The sequence below is a fragment of the Zea mays genome, chromosome 8 (assembly GCF_902167145.1).
Source record: "Zea mays cultivar B73 chromosome 8, Zm-B73-REFERENCE-NAM-5.0, whole genome shotgun sequence".
Lineage (NCBI taxonomy): Eukaryota > Viridiplantae > Streptophyta > Magnoliopsida > Poales > Poaceae > Zea > Zea mays.
Window position 1 is genome coordinate 173,721,009 of NC_050103.1, and position 19,791 is coordinate 173,740,799.

General features: G+C 48.8%; 1 protein-coding gene across 1 annotated transcript; it reads right to left on the bottom strand.

Moving 5' to 3' along the window:
• Positions 1 to 14,986: 14,986 nt before the first annotated feature.
• Positions 14,987 to 17,274, bottom strand: LOC100275415 (uncharacterized). Its single transcript, NM_001149492.2, has 2 exons — positions 15,850 to 17,274; positions 14,987 to 15,750 (listed from the first exon to the last, which is right to left on the bottom strand). Exons 1-2 carry the CDS (start codon positions 17,172 to 17,174, stop codon positions 15,525 to 15,527), a joined length of 1,551 nt encoding a protein of 516 aa, NP_001142964.2. The 5' UTR covers positions 17,175 to 17,274; the 3' UTR covers positions 14,987 to 15,524.
• Between the last annotated feature and the right edge of the window lie 2,517 nt (positions 17,275 to 19,791).

Genomic DNA, 19,791 nt, shown 5'->3' on the forward strand with positions numbered 1-19,791 from the left:
CGTCTCCGCGGGTATGGACAACCTCCACGCCGGGGAAGCCCGTGGAGCGACAAGCTCTGGGCGAATCACCAGCAAAACGCGGGTCGCCCCCAAGCATATCGGCAGATCCTCGCTGCCGTCCTCGCCGCGAATGCGAGGAAGAGGGCGGAATGTTGCATCCTAGCTGGGCAGCAACAGTTCGCCTTCCCCGGCATGGCTGGAGGACGTCTCCGCCGTAGGGCTAGAGGGCGATTGCCACCACCAGAAGCTGGAAGAAGAGGTGGTCCGCCGACCCACGCAGAAGGTGGAGCCCCGGCTCGCCTCGCTCCCCGCCCCGGCGAGGATGACGAACACCCTCAACACTGAGGGCGGGATCGGGATCACGGCCCGGTTTGCCTCTCCCCATCCAGGAGCTGGAGGTCACCGTCTTGGGTGACCACCAGCGGGGAGGAGCAACCGGGCTGAGTGATGAAAATCCTTGAAGCCGAACGATGGCTGAAAGGTACCAACTCCCACGGAGTTGCGTCCCTCCAACGACGAGGCAAAAAGACGGAGGGCATCCCCCATCCGGGGGCTTGGAAGGTGGAAAGAAACGGTGCATAAGGGAGCGAGAAGACACGGTCGCCTTTCGAAAGGGGTCACCCTCCTTTTAAAGGCAACTCTCCCTGCTTGCGCCCCCAACCGTCACGGGCCGAGTCTTCTCCAACACGCTCCAAAGCCCTCCCCTGCGGCGCGGGGGCTGGGTCCCGCATGTCATGCAGACCGGCTCCGAGCAGAAGAAGCCAAACCGCCGCGCGTGGTGCACGCAACCGCCCAGCGGTTACAAGTGACCCTCCACTTTTGCCCGGACCAACGGGCGAAAGAGGCGGACAGCCATGCAGGCGGCATGCAACCGCGCCAAGTGGACGCGCTTCTCCGACTCCCGACACGCCAGCATGGAGGCCTAGGCCCACGCGTCGCGCAACCGGCGCGCCGGATGCTGCATGCAAGCAACTGCGCCACCACCGCGCCTCCTCGATTGCGGAACCAATACCGCGACTCGAGGCGACCCAGCGCGCGACCCAGCAGCGCCAGCCTGACGCGGCGGTCAACACGGCCAAAAGTGGTCCGGCAGTAGTGACGATGGCAGGCGCGCGGGAGCAGCGGTCACGCCGTCAGCCAAGCTCACGTCCCATCCAGGGGCAGCGAGAGAACCCCCTCTCACGGCGTGAAGACAACGCGCCCGTGATCCGTTCCTCGAACGGCTCGCGCACGCGCAACGGCCGCCCCGCCAACTACTCGCCCCGTCGCATTAACTCCGTGGCTGGACAGGCGGCGCTTCTGGCAGGAGCAGCGGGCGACGCTTCGCCTTCGCCGAAACAACCGCGCCAAAAAAGGTACGCCGTGTCGTTCGGTTTTGTATCCTTTTTCCTTTTTTCCTCTTTCTCTATCTCTTGCGACAGGGACCAGGAAAGGGGGATACCCCGAAAGGGATCCTTCCCCGTGAAGGAACCAGGCTCCGAGCCTCCTTACTGATCAGGGGTTCGAAGGCTGGTCCCCCCGAAGGGTTCAACAGCCGCCTCAGATCGAGTGGGCCCTACACCCACTACTGGTCAAGGGTTCGAAGGCCGGTCCCCCGAAGGGCTCCACGGCCGCCTCAGGCTACTCGGGCTCCGCGCCCATTACTGATCAGGGGTTCGAAGGCTGGCCCCCGAAGGGTTCACAGTCGCCTCAGACGCCGAGCGAGGGATGACCAGGGGTACGTTCGATACATAACCAAGGCTTGGGCTGTGCTCCCGAGGTACCCTAGGACATTTCCGAGACCAGCGGGAGCGATCTTGTAACGGAATCCCATCGGAGGGAGGCATCGAGCCCTCGGACCCCGTCGCCAGGGGACCGGGTCTGGTAGATCACCCGCAGGTACTTTTGGGCGTGCCTCTGGGCCCCTAGCCGACCCCAACGAACGGGGCACGGACGTCCACTCGGATCACCCGCTTGCAGCTCACCGGAGACACCATGTTCGGTGCCCATCGAGGGTAACATGGCGCTCTCCCCCCCCCCCTCCTCCTTGCGGAAAGGCGACGTAGGGCGCATGTAAAAAAGCCGAGTCTGTCCCTGATCGCCCTCTCGCCCTGTGCGGAGGCTCGGGGGCTGCTCTCGCAAACCCGGCTCTGGCCGAACCGTTGACAGCGTCAACATACCAGCCCGAGAACTTGGGCCCCGACCGTGCACCCGGGCTACGGCCAGTTCGCATGAGGGAACCACCAGACCAGCCGAAGCATTACGTAAGGCATTAAGACCTCGAAGGAGTGAAACCACTCCTCCGAGGCCTCGGGGGCTACACCCGGCGGGTGCGCTCGCGCGCACCCACCGGAACAAAATGCAACCGAGAAAGGCTGGTCCCCTTGCAAAAAAGTGCGACGAAAGCCTCCAAGCGAGTGCTAACACTCCCTTCGAGGCTCGGGGGCTACTGTCGGGGACCATAATTAGGGGTACCCTCAAGACGCCTAATTCTCAGCTGGTAACCCCCATCAGCATAAAGCTGCAGAGGCCTGATAGGTGCGATTAAGTCAGGGATCAGTCCATACGAGCGACTCGATCACGCCTCGCCCGAGCCTAGCCTCGGGCAAGGGCAGCCGACCCCGAGAGGTTTCCGTCTCGCCCGAGGCCCCCCTTTTAACGGCAGACACATCTCCAGCTCGCCCGAGGCTTTGCCTTCGCTAAGAAGCAACCCTGACTAAATCGCCGCGCCGACCGACCGAGTCGCAGGAGCATTTAACGCAAAGGTGGTCTGACACCTTTATCCTGACGCGCGCCCCCCGGCAGAGCCGAAGTGACCGCCGTCACTTCGCCGCTCCACTGACCGGTCTGACAGAAGGACAGCGCCGCCTGCGCCACTCCGACTGCAGTGCCACTTGACAGAGTGAGGCCGACAGGCAGTCAGGCCTTGCCAAAGGCGCCATAGGAAACTTCGCTCCGCCCGACCCAGGGCTCGGTCTCGGGCTCAGCCCCGGAAGACGGCGAACTCCGCTCCGCCCGACCCAGGGCTCGGACTCGGGCTAGGCCCCGGAAGACGGCGAACTCCGCTCCGCCCGACCCAGGGCTCGGACTCGGGCTAGGCCCCGGAAGACGGCGAACTCCGCTCCGCCCGACCCAGGGCTCAGACTCGGGCTAGGCCCCGGAAGACGGCGAACTCCGCTCCGCCCGACCCAGGGCTCGGACTCAGGCTAGGCCCCGGAAGACGACGAACTCCGCTCCGCCCGACCCAGGGCTCGGACTCGGGCTAGGCCCCGGAAGACGGCGAACTCCGCTCCGCCCGACCCAGGGCTCGGACTCGGGCTCAGCCCCAGAAGACGACGAACTCTGCTTCGCCTGACCCTAGGGCTCGGACTCCGCCCTGGCCTCTGCCGAACGACCTCCGCCTCGCCCGACCCAGGAGCTCGGGCTCGGCCTCGGCCATGGAAGACAGACTCGACCCCGGCTTCGGAGGAGCCTCCACGTCGCCCGACCTAGGGCACAGGCCCGCCACGTCAACAGGAAGCGCCATCATCACCCTACCCCGAGCCGACTCGGGCCGCAGAGAACAAGACCGGTGTCCCATCCGGCTAGCCCCGCCAGATAGGCAATGATGGCGCCCCGCTAGCCCTGTGACGACGGCGGCTCTCAGCTCCCTTACGGAAGCAGGGGGACGTCAGCAAGGACCCAACCGCTCCGACAGCTGTCCCTCCGCCAGGCTCCGTTGCTCCTCCGAGAGCCACGACATCACACCAGCAGGGTGCCAAGACCTCTCCGGCTGCCACATTGGCATGGTACTTAGGGCGCTAGCTGTCCCCCCCGCTAGACACGTAGCACTCTGCTACACCCCCATTGTACACTTGGATCCTCTCCTTACGCCTATAAAAGGAAGGACCAGGGCCTTCTTAGAAAGGGTTGGCCGCGCGGGGACGAGGACGGGACAGGCGCTCTCTTGGGGCCGCTCGCTTCCCTCACCCGCGTGGACGCTTGTAACCCCCTACTGCAAGCGCACCCGACCTGGGCGCGGGACGAACACGAAGGCCGCGGGATTTCCACCTCTCTCACGCCCGTCTCCGGCCACCTCGCTTCCCCCCTTCGCGCTCGCCCACGCGCTCGACCCATCTGGGCTGGGGCACGCGGCACTCACTCGTCGGCTTAGGGACCCCCCGGTCTCGAAACGCCGACAAGTATGTTATTAATATCGATGGATACTTTTTCAATCTTGAATTCTTGATGATATGATATAACTGTATGCATGGACATAATCATACATTGGCTCTCATATAACCGTAATTACTTGATAGGAATTAGGGCACTTGGCAAATAGGAAATGGTGTATATCGTATACTAGTAAAGTGTCCGTACATTGCGACGATTTTTATTTATGATTCAGTATAGAACATAAACATAAAGACATGTGCGTTCTATTGAATAAGTGAGTGTAAATGTGAGATTAAAGCCAACAATTATGGTTTGAATCCTCATTTGTACATAATTTTAGCATTTGTCATTTAAATATGGAATGCACAATGCCAGTGGAAATCATAGAACTAGGAAAAGTGGTGCTTTAATTTAGTAGAGATGTGAATGTAATCGTAGCTTGGCTTACGTATTTGGACCGATCAACTAACAAAGCAAACATTGTTTGTTTAGACTGATTAAATCACCAAGTATTATACTTAAATATATACTTGAGTGGGGTCCTAACATTTTGGGGGCCCTGGGCGGCCGCCCGGCTCGACCACCCCCAGGTCCGGCCCTGCGTGTGTTCCACATGTTGTACCCCACCCCGAGACGATCCTGCACGGGGACCCAGATGGTTCTGTCGTTGGTGTTTCACGCTGGTTGTGACATAGTGCCTGCGCCACCTCCCGACATGGTCATCCACCGATTGGTGTTAGACTCCTGTTGTCACGCAGAGCTCTCTGCCTATTGGACCACTGTGTGCTCAAGGATTGTCTGAACCTCCTAAGCCCTCTGCCCCTCCATTCTTCGAGCATGGTCGAAGAGGGGACTCCCCGTAACAGGGCTACTGCCACGACGATGTTCTAGCTCGCCCACGGAAAATACGGAGGGGTTTGGATGTCCTCCATGATTCATCTGAGGCAGCCTCGTACCTTTGCATGGGTGTTTCCTCCATCATGGCATTCCCCAAGCTCTCGCTCGAGCATAGTGTGCCCTTACTCGATCTGTTGGTGGGCCGCTTCGAGCAGAGTTGTTCTTGACAAATTGAGGGTCTACAGCAAGACTTCAAAAAGGATGCCTTTATTTTTATAATATATAATATATAATAATAAATTAACTTGTTTGCTTCCCTTCCAAAATATACTTTTTCTAGCCATTTTTTTCTGTCCACATCATTTAAATAATAATAAATATAGATATACTTTAAAACTATATTTATATAACTAATGTGTAATTAGTTTAAAACAAATTATATTTTAGAACGGAGTGAGTATTTAACGAGAATATGGTTGGCCGCTGGCCAAGGAGAAGTCTTTGTTGAGAACTATGTTACCACGGATCACCAGATCCGCTCCCTTCCCTCCCGTCAGCAGAAGAGACGCAAGAAGCTGTAGAGGACTCGTCTCCCTTCCCATAAGCACGACAGAGGAAACACACGAGACACAATATATAGGGTTAGGCCTCTGGCCTCTTTCTCTTCTCTATTCTATATGAGGGGGTACATGTTCTATATATAGAGACATGATTGCCCTCAGGGGCATATTCGGTATTTGCCCACGTAACCCTTCATTAGGGTTTCTCAACACTCCCCCTTGGGCGAATACCGCGACCAACACATGCCTCATTAAAACTCCCAAAAAACCCAGTGGGAAACTATGGAGAAAGAGCGCATGGTGACGCATATTGCATTTGCACTTTGTTGCCTCGTTAAAAACCTCATGTGAGAAACTTCAGGAAAACTCACCAAGGAAAAAGAGTACAACAACTGTCATCAGGACATATTTCGATCTTCTATATCTAGATTCAATTGAATCTTCTATAAAAGCTAACTTTAGAAATGTGCTCCCCTGATCCTTGCAAAATCGTATCAATAAGGCAAAACATCTTCTTCTTGAAGTATATGCATATAAAGATTTAGTAAACGGATTGCATATCCTTGCAAGGACTATTTCAGGAACTTTACCTCTACTCACTTCTAGTATATACGAGGTAAGTGCACGTATCAATATAAATAAGCCACTTTGACTGATGGTGTTCGATCGACTGGATCTATATATTTGATAGAAAGTTCCATAAAGGTTCGCATATTGATCATCAAACTCACGCCTTCAGGGCATAGAATATGACATTTATTGTCTCATGATTGTGATCGATATAAGCATTCGCTCCCCCTGACGATGACATCTGTCAAAGTCATTATCCCTCATAACTCAAGCATATTCTTCAAGATATATGTCTCATTGTTCATCTAGAATAACGAGAATGGATGAGGTTGGGGTGCTATCATTTTCTATCTTACACCACAATTTATACATAGTTTTGCAAAGCAAATAACATGTCCTCAATGGGACTTAGGGGATAATATAGTTGCAATAGTACATATTCTAAATATGACACATCGCTCCAGGCGTTCATCCTTTGCAACATCTATGATGGTGTAACAAAAGTCCATCAAAGATCGTAATCCATCAGGGATTTTTCATCGATCAGATACATCGTTATAGTCTGTCATTCTGGTACAATGAGGATATTTTGCCAGTAACACCTAAACCTTATAGGTTTTTGCCATCAGGGCTTTAGAGGATACTGTAATTCCACATCTAGTGGAAATTACCATGAGTAAAACTCATGGAATGCACATGTGCTTATTCGGTGAACTTCAAGTCCTTTGGTACCTCATCTTATTCCTTTTCGGGTCTATATAGGTCTTTATCCTTTATAGGGATTATCAAACTTTGGTGTTTAACACAGACTTTATTTCTTCAGGAAAAGTTCCATCTGGGAACGATAATCTCAACTAGGAGATATTCTCCCTACATAGGAGAGTGATCATTCATCAGGAATGTATTATTCGGTATGAGATTTATATGTTGCATATTTATAATTCAAGAATATGAGTCCTCCTTGGATCTCATGACAGATCTTCTGAATCCTATTAACTGCATAGTTTAATTCATGCCATTTGCCAGATTATATCATATAGCGGAACAGTGTTTATTCAACACATATGTGGGATGGGTCTCTCACAAGACCACTTGAAACATCGCATTCACCACACATTAATTCAATAGTGCCCATAAATGTCTGAATTTCAAGCTCGCGACTTCCATTTTGCGATTATTGGTTCAGCCTCGATTGCATTTATCATTGACCCGATAAGAGAGCTTCAAGCACTCATGCCTAGGACTTTGTTTTGGATCCCTTTGCAATCTATAGAGGCAAGATAGGTGTCGACACATTTGTCTCCCACATTTAATAATGATCTCCGTCATTTCCCAAAACGAAAGATTAATTGTTCCATATTCCCAGCACAATGATATTGCGCGCATTGCTAGGAACTTCATCATCAAGATGAACCTCTTCGTGAGGCAAATCACCAGCAGGGCGAGTTCATCGGAGGAGAGTTATTACAAACCACGTGAATCTGCAATCAGAACATATGCTTTGACTAAGGCTGATAGATCATATTCGCAGGCGTCCCCAAGAATAGATCAAATACCAATAAGTCAATTGTGGATATGATATTAATCCCGGTATATCCACATCTACATCAGGTAGAAGCATTCAGACCAATATGGTTACTCCTCAACGATTTCTGACAAACTCCATATACACAGGAGTACATACTGAACGACATGTTCAGTTTGGCTTTTGTGCGTTTAATAGAATATTGAGGCATTACACTATATGAGCATTCCTCCCCCCAATGCCGAGATGTTCTAAAAGCATACATATAAAATCCCCAACCACAATCATCCAGTTGTGGGCAATGTATGCTATTGTGGTGATTTATTTGCGAAATTTTACGCACATTACAGATAGGGGTTTTATGCAGTGAGCTTTGGACTTAGATTAATGTAGTGGCATGAATACTATATAGTTGTTCTTCAACATGAAGGGTTAGTCTCAACATCAAGCGAGACACGCAACAACAAGTTGCTTCATGGTTACAATTTTGCAAAATTATTGTTATTACTACCAAATGCATAGTCAATCATTAAGATTTAGACTGATATGCGCAACAATATTTTATCCATAAGGGTCCTTTAGGGGCTCATGCATAGCATTCATCGTTTGGAGCTATTAGTTGACTTCAGATCAACAAGTAAAATGACCATCAGGGTCTAGCGCTCACAAGGACATTCACTGGTTGCATTGTGCTTTTAAGCACATAGGAAAATATGTGTGTAGATTATGGTAGTAAAGTGCACGGCATCAGGCCAATATTGCCAAACAAATATTTTTTATGCATAGATGTATAGTCCATCTCGTTTTTATCACTGCCCATGGTTTACCGAATTACTCATACTGTTCTGAAATTGGGTATCGATTTATGCAACATTTTAAGGTATTATAATTTTGAGAGAGAAATTATAACAATAGTTATTAATTTGTGGTGTTGCCAGCAGGGCAAACATTTCTCCTCATATTATATACCAAATTGTTCTATATAGCATTATTTTGGTCTCTTCATTGTTCAGCAAAAGCAGAAGCTTTAAAATAGAACAGACAAGACCAAGAATTCATTTTATTTGGGAAAATAACCATATAACTAGCTTTTGATGAAGCAAATGATGATAACTGCTTGGCAAGAACAAAACAATACTGGTATCCACCTAGGATCCATCTTCAACAACAGATAGTCCTGCTCTCATACGAAGAAATCATCAGGAGTAGAGAGGATACAATAGGTCTCTACAAGATCTTCATATTTCTATCACAAATTATCATCACTAGTAGTCTAGTGGTCAAGACATATGACTCTTCTAGCTCCGAGAACCAAGAACATGTTAATGTCTAATTTAGCTTCAAGCTCTTTGGTGATGTGGGATTTCATAGTTATTTGTCTACTCTTCTCACTTCTGGTAGATCGGAGGTAGATAATAGTAAGCATGCCAAAGGGTGGAATTCAGTGTAGTTCGACTACATAAACCCCCGGTATGTGTCCATTCAGGACCGACCTTTACCATTTAGCTTAAAAGTATATCATACCAATCAAAGGACTATACCTAGTCAATTCAGCGACTATAAGTATTTACAATTCTGAGAGATGTATGCAACACAAGTACAGAGGTCCTATACAGGACGAGTAAAGTGGTTCGACGGGAACACACAATGTTTTTTTTGCACACCAACATAGTGAAATTTTTCTCAGAGTAACCTTTCGATGTACTCGCAACTTCATGTTGCTAGGGTACTAGCCATTTATCTCAAAGTTCGCTTCATGTCGTTCAACGACAAAGAGAGCAACGTGTCAACATCTGGTTGAGCAATGTATAACTGAGATTTATAGCCTTAAATCATTTGGTAAGGTATTATTGCTTACTAATAAAATCTCAAATTGTGATGTCTTCTGTACCAAAAAAGCTTTCATGCATTATATGCACGAGGAGAGAGCAGAGATTTAACTTATTTGTGTTTCATTGTATTTCAATTTAATTTCCTAGATTTAATATAGTTGTTATGGCCACTTGGCGATATATATAAATATACGATACCACACAACACAATCAAACAAAATATAAAGTGAAAACAAAATTGTTTATGAAGGTTGCACATAATGTGACTTCAGGACCTTGAACAAGCACCACAATCCACGTGAATACAAGCTCAAGCGTATCCGGTGTCAATGCGTGTGCAGCCATCAGGGCTACGACAACACAACAAGCCTTCGTAACAAACGCAACAGGCGCAGTTGTGACTCGATAGTCGGGGTACAGGACAAGTCCACGCAACATGCGCAATAGGCGCAATTATGGCTCGATGATTACGACAGACGAACAATGCCTACAGGGCATACAAAAAATACGCGACTCAGTAATAACAGTCTGACTCAACGGGAGCGGTCCGATTAAACGAGACTGCAATATAGCAATCACATGACGCAGCCAAGTTCGTACGACACAAATACTGCGTCGTGTTGCCAGGGCGCAGCCAATGCTCAGCCAATGTCATAACACAACCAATGAATAATGTAGCCTCATCGGCACGTCCGAGTACCCACAATATCATTTAATCGCTCAAGATGAATCCAAATGCTCAACGTAATATAAATATTTAGAGCGATTTAAGTATGCACAATACAACATTCATACGTATTTTTAATTTTCTGCTAAGTATCTACTGCAGGAAATAAAAAGCAGAAAACAAACACAATAATTAATACATAAACACATCATATGTAAAAGGCAATTTCCATGCATTTTCTACTAATTATTTACGACAGGAATTAATTAATTAAGATAGAAAATATGTTTTATTCTATTTGTTATTTTCAACATGAAATAAATAGAATAAATAATATGGAGTGTGCATTAAAATTGTATCACAATAAAAAAATTCAACGGAAAATTGTATATATTATATATAAACATATATAAACAAATAGTGTGGAGCATCATTATTTACCGATAGATATAAATATATATCGGAGATATGGGATAGTACTTGTGCATGCAATATTTTATACTTTCTCTTTATTTCTCTTGTCCATACTTTTTTTGACTCCGTCATCATGAGTGCCGCATGCATGCATGCCCATTTTTTTTCACCCACTAGCACAGCATGCACAAACTACCAGGAAAGCGGGTCAATAGCCGCACGCACTCCTCTATCTCCTGGAAAAAGGGATCTGCGTGCTACGCAATCGTCCACGCCATGCAAGGTGGGGCCTCACGAGCGGCCGTGCACGGTCCATGGAACCGCCCATTCCGCGCCAGGATAGCTAGCAGCGGCAGCCGCAGAGCGGTCTCACAAGTTTTTTTTTCACCGCACTAAATTTATACCACTTTTCTTTAATCTTTTTCGAGGAACGAATGAAGAACAGTAGATCCATCCTACTTAAAAATATATACCACGTTTGCGTAGAGGGCAAATCAAAGACTGTCGCGTAGGACAGTTTAGCTAGGCCGGTGACCTGCCGACTTGACGGATAGTTGATGCAGATCTGATCTCGCAGCAACGTCGAGGTAGAGCGTGCTGATAACGTGTTGAGAACTACGTTACCACGGATCACCAAATCCGCTCCCTTCCCTCCCGTTAGCAGAAGAGACGCAAGAAGCTGTAGAGGACCCGTCTCCCTTCCCATAAGCACGACAAAGGAAACACACAAGACACAATATATAGGGTTAGACCTCTGGCCTCTTTCTCTTCTCTATTCCATATGAGGGGGTACATGTTCTATATATAGAGACGTGATTGCCCTTAGAGGCATATTCGGTATTTGCCCACATAACCTTCATTAGGGTTTCTCAACCGTCTTTACCTTCCTTTTTTTAAGAAACAATTATTCAGCACATGGGTCGGTTCACTTGAAGCCCACACGCGATACAGGTACTATGCGAATGTGATAGACCGATGCACATGAAATGGCCTCGCCAGCCCAGCCTAAAACGTAGTTGCTTTGCATCAAGGCAGGTCAGGCTTAGAACACCAGGCCCACTAGGCTAGACTTCTGTATCGGAATGTGTCTCCTGGTGTGGCCCAATCTAATTTCCTGCCCTGCGAAAAATCATTGGGTTTGCCGGCTACTCTAGGGCCTAGGCCCTCTGGAACAAAAAAAAAGTAGAGGAATTTTGGTGGATTGAAATTGTATAGGAAATGTTCCTATATAGTTACGGGTGATAATAACCTCTAACTTTACGCTACAAAATTTAAGGATCAAATCAGATTAGGATTAAGCTTTATTTCTATTCAATTTTAAACTAAAATTAATTAAGAGCTCAAACTAATTGTGAAGAAACACTTGGATCGCGATCCATTACCACCTCTTATATATAGAATTTGAAACAAATGACTGAGTTTCTACAAATCCTATAAAGTTCTTACGAGATGGCTCATTGTAGTAAGATGTTGGAGGATTTCTAACAATAGGTCCAACCTCTTGTAAAATTTCCTTTGTGTTTATCTCTCTCTTCTATAATTCATATGTTCTTCTAATGTGCATTAAACACTGTTAAAAGTTTTTCTGCGTTTTAAATTCCTATAAGAGTTTAAGTGTCATGCAACTCCATTCCTACGTTTTTTATGTTCCTGTATTTTTACCAATCTTGCACTAAAAAAGGATACCTTTAGTTTGTTCTGTACGTAAAAAGTTTTTGAATCTAGAATCTACTCGTGTTTTCCCTCTCAAAGAAAAACCTGAGTGTTTGAGTGCAGTGCCTACTGTTCATTCCTATTTCTTCTATAGTACTCCCTCCGTTTTTTTAGTTGTCGCTGGATAGTTTAATTTTACACTATCCAGCGACAACTAAAACGAAACGGAGCGTGTATCTTATAATAAGACGCTGAGTCCGTCATCTTCTTAAACCGGGAGACCTAGAGTGACCTCAACGGAAGGGAAAAGATCAGATCCTTTCTGGTTGGTGGTAGAATGGCAGATGCCGCACCGGCAGCACGTGCCTCTATATATCGACTCCAATAATCCGATAGGCTTTGTTGATTCATTTAGCAATGCGCCAAGGAGCAAGGACACGCACACGCCAGTACATTGTGCTAGCTGCTGCTAGTACCTCACAGGATTCGTTGAACGTGGACATGGCGCAGTTGGGAGTTGGGACTCGATCGGGAGAAGCTAGACCAGCCCGATTTCGATCCTTGCCCATGTCAGCTGCTGTTTCAGACTTTCAGCGCAGCAAATTCTCGGCGCTAGTTCTTACTTAGGAAAAAGATACCCTTCAGACTCTGGGATTAGTGATCATAATTGCAGTTGCAGGTTCTGTTGGAGGACATGCAGGCAGTGCAAGCAAAAGAGAGAGAGAGAGAGAAATCGAGAGAAGGTATCAGAATGCCCGGAGCTAGGGTAGGGTACATGCTACCTCCAATCTCGAAATTATTCATCGTGGATTTTTCCTTTTGGAAACGACCGCAAACTCCGGATCCTAGCTCGATTAAGGAACACGACAGAGACAGGACCACATCGCAGCTTGATCTCTACGCGACCAAGAACAGTTTGTTCAGAATAAGTTCATGCATGCATGCACAACCTTACATATCACAGATGGCGAAGCCGGGCCGGGCATGTCCCGTAGCCTCCAACGCCAGTGCGCAATGTCGATCAGGGTAAGTGACTGACCCCGTTGGTCGCATCCATCGCGCGCAGAGACGCAGACACATCTCGATCGGAACCGTACCAACTTTCAGCACTGTTTCTGATGAGGACGACTGTAACATGAGTTCGACTGAAGGCCAGACTTGTAGTTTTCGTCCGAACTGGGCATGGCCCTGCTCGGCTTTGGCTGCTCGCCCTTGGCGGATTAGTCGGCTGGTCCGTGTGTCCAGCATGGCGCTGGCTGGACAGGAAGTGAGGACGACCATCACGCACGCATCAGAAGGGCACCGAGTAGACGGGACAGCACACCAGAGGTTGGATTCAGACTTCGAAGCTGTTGCTGGCGATGATCGTGATACCTACGTCGTATTGTGCCCGTAACACGCTGTTCCCCTTGGAAAAATGTATTTGCTTCTTCCATGGATCATGCATGATTGAACCGTGGCTACTCATTACTGATGAATGTTAGCACTCAAGAACTTCGCAAAATTTAAGTTTGTTCGTACGGGGTTGATGAAGAACTGCAATGCTACTACATATATACAACCGAAAGCGAGAAAGAAACATTGCTTTACAAGGCAACTGGGCATATATTTCTGATGAGAGCGCAAACGACTTCGCGAAGAAGTGCACGCTGCTGTATCGGCCACCATTCCATTCCATGTGCGCTGTCAAACCAAGGCCTGACTATAGTGGCAGCAGTCTGATGCAGTCTTGGCTCTCTCCGGCCTACTTGACCTCTGGAAGGAACAGAACAGCACGGTGTATCTGGAAGTTTCTCTCGTGCTTACAAAAAATAAAGTTTATACCGAATGATAAAACCAGCGTGATCTGGAAAGGCGAGGCCTTTCCTCCTCTCTCTCTCTCCTTCATTTATATATATACTACGTAGAGACATGCTCTTTGCTTTTTCTCTTTTAAATGTTGATAGCCTTAGGTGCTAAGAAACATATGAATGTTTGCATCAACGGCGAACTGATCATTTCGCCTCACAGATGTACTCACCGGATATGAGAATTTCTCAATGTTGGGGATTCCGGAGCCGACGACATCAGAACCTGGTGGGAACCGACCCCACCCACCGAAGGCTCTCTGAAAATGAGCGAGACTTTCGGCTAGCAAAACACTGTTACCGAAGCAAGAACGTTACTTGAAATTTGAGCCCACCGATCTCTCTTTTGTTCGAGTCCTCCTTTAGTAGGATAGAGAGCATTTCTCTGTACGTACTTGTTCTTTGTCGGCAAAAGTATAGTACTTGAGTATATTTCTATCATTAAAGACTACATTACAGGAGTATTAAAGGTATTCTCGTACAAACTCGACTTCCTTGATAGGCCTTTGTCGAGCCAAGACAACGGCCCGCTGGGCCATGTAATCAATCACCTTCCGTCTTCTTCAAATCGAAGTTATAGAGTGTAGTTTAAAATAGAAAATGAGACATAGATTCAGTCTTCTTCAAATCGAAGTTCGTAGAGTGTAGTTTAAAATAATAAATGAGATAGAAGAGTGTAGTTTAAAATAAAAAATGAGATAGAGATAAAATGGGAAAAGCTGCTGAACGTAGTTTAAGGCTGCAGCGCTCGTATATGGGTGTGCAACCACATTTTGCGCGTCGACACCAGGCGCAGCAGAGCGGCGGTCGCATACGGGTGCAGATAGAAGGTGGTCGAACGTCGCAGCCAGTTCTCTCCTCTCTGTATCCTCCGATTCCAGCCGCAGCAGATGCACTCACTTGTCCATCTATTTCACCAGACAGCGGGCATTTGGTCTGCCACTTGAATGAAAAAAAATGGAGAGCTTCTTATACATTTTATTGATCTACACAGACACAGTTACAAGAAGCAAATCGCTGCCAGTATATAAGTATGCATACTTTCCTGCTCCACTGAACAAAGCGGCGTCTCACAAATCTCGACGACAACGTGCAAAAGTGCCACCAGGAAACATCCGTGCGACGCCAAGTGGACGGGCCCCACCGACAACCGAGCGCTGCCGCCGTTCCCGGCCTCTCAACTCGCAGTCGCCGGCCGGGTTTCCAGATCGGGAAGCAGCAGCGAGCCGCGGATTTCCGTTGGCCATTGCTCCACACTACTTACCCCAAAACGAGCAATCACAGAGGAAGAGGAAATCCCGAGCGGCCGCTGAAGCACATGCCGTGAGAAGAGCCTGGACTTGCCGAGGGAGTGGAGTGGACAGCGGTCAGCAGGGCGGCGGAGTGACCATTTTCTCTTTCTTTTCGTTTGAAGTTTTTATGGGAGGGCAGGGCACCGATGATCTGTGCTGGACGCTAGCGGCGGTGGACGCACGCACGCACGCATCAGTCGAGCGGGTAGCATGTGTCCTCACCGCCCGTGTTCCACAGGAAGTGCGCGTAGGCTGCCGCGTGGTGCGCGTTGCCGGGGTCGGCGGCGATGGCCTCCTGGTACGTCTCCTCCGCGGCCGCGAGGTCGTCGCGCGCCTGCCACAGGAACGCCGCGTACCGCCCCAGCGCCTCCGCGTCCGCGGGCTCCGCGCGCACCGCCCTCTTGAAGAAGTGCTCCGCCCTGAACGCCCGGTCGGTCCGTCAGCGACTGCACGCGCGCGCGGCGCGCCATACAGCATTACTGCATTTTGTAAACCCAAAGCAGTCGGCGCCGACTCACCTGTCGAGGTCGCCCTGCACCTGGTACAGGAACTGCGCAAAGTTTGCCAGGAGCAGCGAGCTGTTGGGCTCCTCGGACAGGGCCTGTTCGTACCTCTGCGCCGTGGCCACGTGCTCCGGCGAGTAGTGGACCGTGTCTGGCTTTGGCGCCTCCACCGGCGCGACGAGCTGCTCCAGGGTTTCCGGGTCCATCAGCTCCTCTGCACGCACGCTCGCCTGCATCCTGGCGGCTTCATCGGATATCCGTTTCCAGATGGCCAGCTCGTCGTCGTGTACAGTCTGTTGCGCTTGTGCATCCTCCACGGCCATCGAGTCGGACACGGACGCCAGTGGCGTCGCCTGCGACTGCGACACGTCCTGCGGCAGCACCACCGCTCCGTTTTGCCGATGCGACGACTCGTCCGACTGGCCGTCGCCGGTGGCGCCGGCAACTGGCCGCACTTTGCCGCCCCCGTCGCCGTTTCCACCCACTGAGGCCGTGCGGCCAGTGGAGAACGTCTTGAGCGCGGGGGTGTCGAACCGCTGCTGGGAATGGGATTGCTGTTGCTCCGGTTGCTGCTGGATGTCCACCATCTCCACGGCTGCCTGGGGTGGTGGGACGAGGCTGGCAGCCGCCGCGACGCTGTCGCCCATGGAGTAGACGGTGAAGTTGGCGAGGAGCAGCATGAGGGAGACCATGAGGGCCGGGGTGCCGGAGAAGATGTGCTGGAAGAGCCAGACGAAGGAGGCGTGCATCTCGGCGTGGACGCGCGCCAGGACGCCCTGCAGGTCCTCGTAGACGACCGCCTCCCGCATCTGCAGCGTGAAGCTCTGGAGCTCCCGGATGATGAGCACCATCGAGGAGAAGGCACGGCCCACCGCGGCGCGCGCGGACTCGCCGGCGCAGTCGATCAGCCGCTCGTTCCACCGCCCCTGCTCCAGCTGCTGCTGCTGCTTCCTCCGTTTGAGCATCCGCAGAGACAGCGGCAGCCCGACGCTGCTCGCGCTCCGCTCCACGCTCGCCGGCCACCCGCAGCCGCCGGCGCCCGGGTGCTGACCCGCCGCGAGCTCCTGGATCCTCCTCAGGAACTCCTCGTCCTCCCCGCCGCCGCTCCCGACGCTGTCGATGCTCGCGCTGAGAGCGCGCCTGATCGCGTGCTGCCCGCCGCGCCGCCGGCCAAGACCGGCGTTCCAGCAAGCCAGCGACGACTGGCTCCTCGCCAGCCTGGCGCCAAGAACGGCGTGCCGCGGCGACGTGGCAATGGCCGAGGACGAAGGCGACGCCGGAGAGGAGGAGGGGGAAGAGCACGGCGGCGGGGTCACCACCGCCGCGACCTGAATGCCCATGGGTCTCGACAGGCCAATACCTGCCACCACTGCAACGATGGTTGGGAATGGCCCGCGCCTCCTGAACCGCGGGAGGCTAAATGCAAGGGAAGAGATGGAAGGGAGGGGGAGTCGGGGAGAGAGAGGAAACGAGCGGTAGCCTTATATTTCAGGATCGGGAAGGAGTCAACCTCAGCACGCAGCTCGTGAGAGTAGCTGGTACCAGTGCTAGTGCTGCAATGGCGACACCAACTTTTAGGCAAACTTTATTTTTTTAGATAATGGATACTTGTCCAGCTTCTCCTCTTTTGGAGGATTAGCCAATACACCAAAAGTTTTTACATGAAGTAGTCACACGACTAGCCACATATGGAGGGACAGACCTCCCGAAACACACCATAGAAGACCATGGTTTGATAACCAGAAAAAGACACACAATCCATAGACAAAACTACGAAGTAATTCGATTTGTAAACCTCCATCCATGCTGAGCAAAAATCTGTAGAGCCGTGCACTCTAACCGTCGACAAGCTTCCTTTATTTGGATACCCTCTTCTTGTTTATGAAGAACAGCCCACGTCCTAAACCAATGCGTCGCCCTGAAGAGTACCTGCAAGCATGTTAACATGGGTTTTTTGTCAAAAACTAAATCATTTCTACTTATCCAGATAGCCCAGCATATAGCAGCAACACCTGAAATAATCAAATGTTTAGTTTTCGAAGGCATCCCAAAAAGCCAATTCCCAAAAGCGTGTCTAACTGATCTCGGTTGATTGAAACCCAAACTCCAAAAAACTAACCTCCATATGAACTGAGCATAGTGACAAGCAAAAAACAAGTGTTGAATCGATTCATCCGAGTGACAAAAGGCACACTTTCTATCACCATGCCAATTACGCCTCAGAAGATTATCTTTTGTTAAAACCACCCCTCTAATTAAATACCACATAAATATTTTTATCTTCAAAGGTACCTTCAAAGACCAGAGAGTCTTATTATAAGTCACATGATTATTGTTAAGGAGTGCTCTATACATTGACCTGACCGAGAAAAGACCCGTCACAGATAAATCCCATTTGAACATATCATTTTCCCCACTTAGCTCAACCTGAGCTACTCTGAGAACCAACAGATGCCATAACCTCAGGTTTTCACCCACCAATGCTCTTTGAAAAGAAACATTAAGCGGAACCGTTTCGAAAACCGACGCTACAGTAGCACTCTTTTTGCGCGCTATATTATACAACGATGGATATTGGGTCATTAAAGGTTGCAACCCCAACCAGCGGTCCTCCCAAAACCTAATCTGAGTCCCGTTTTTCAAGATAAAAGAACCTAAATTTAGGAAGGTGTCTTTCACTTTCATCAAACCTGCCCAAAAATGGGAGTCACCTGGTTTTGAGGTTACTTTTGTGAGCGTGTATCTACTCAGATATTTTTTTCTAAGCAACGTTTGCCACAAACCATCCTCATTCAACAATTTAAACAACCATTTACTTAGCAGACACTTGTTCTGGACGTCTATATTCTGAATACCCAAACCCCCTACTTCTTTTGGCTGGCAAAGAATTTCCCATTTAGCAAGTCTATATTTCTTTTTGTAATCACTACCTTTTTAGGCAAACTTTATACACACCGAAAGCAGAAATGAGTGATATTTGTTGCGTCCGTAAAACAGTAGGCCACGCCAAATTTAGTACGGAGTAGTATTTTGTACTGTCAGATCGCTGCAAAAGGAAATTGTACTGGATGGAGAAAAAAACAAACGAAAATACTAAGGCTGGCTCCAGCAGGATCCTGTAAAAGCTCCTGTCCTCTAAATATAGAGGTTTGTCAGATCCTCTATCCCTCCAACAAGAGACTCTAAAAGGACCTCTAAAATTTAGAGGATGACATGCATGCGCTATGTAGAGATGATGTACGGCGGTGCTGTATACACTGTGCTGTTTTCTGTGCACGTGCTGACGAGCGGTAAAAAATAATATAGAATGTCAAATCTAGTAGCACTGTTGATATAGAGGATGAAATTTAGGGGATATTGCTGGAAATGAAGAAGATATAGAGTACAGAATCTTTTAGAGAGTGCTGTAAAGGACAGAGAATATTCTTTTAGGGGATGAAATTTAGGGAACGTTGCTGGAGACAGCCTAAATCGAAAGATAGTGCTTGGAGAAGACGTCGTAGCTTGTTTCGTCTAGCACTGAGAAGCCATGCTCGGTAGAAGGCAGAGGCCAAGCCCATTTGTGTAAAAAAAAATGGTATAATTTAGCTATCTCAGCTATGATGAAAGTCATCTCTCAACTATGAAACGAGACATAGCATTAGCGACACCTAGCATCCCTAGTTATTTCATTGGTAGTTTTATCTTTTTCATTTATATTTATTTTAGCTAAATCTTTAAAAAAACAAATAGAATCACAGAAAATCGTAAAATGAAAAAATATAATTCTATTGAACTTTATTGAGTACATGTATACCATGAGCATGTAATAGAGTATTCTTTAATATAAAGTTTGGATGCTGCCAAAAACGTTAATTAAGGATCCTAATAAAAGATATTATTATCAATGTCTCAACTACTATCGGACCTGTGCTTTTGGTGCCACGTGCCTTAAAGATCTACCTTAGCTCTGGTTAA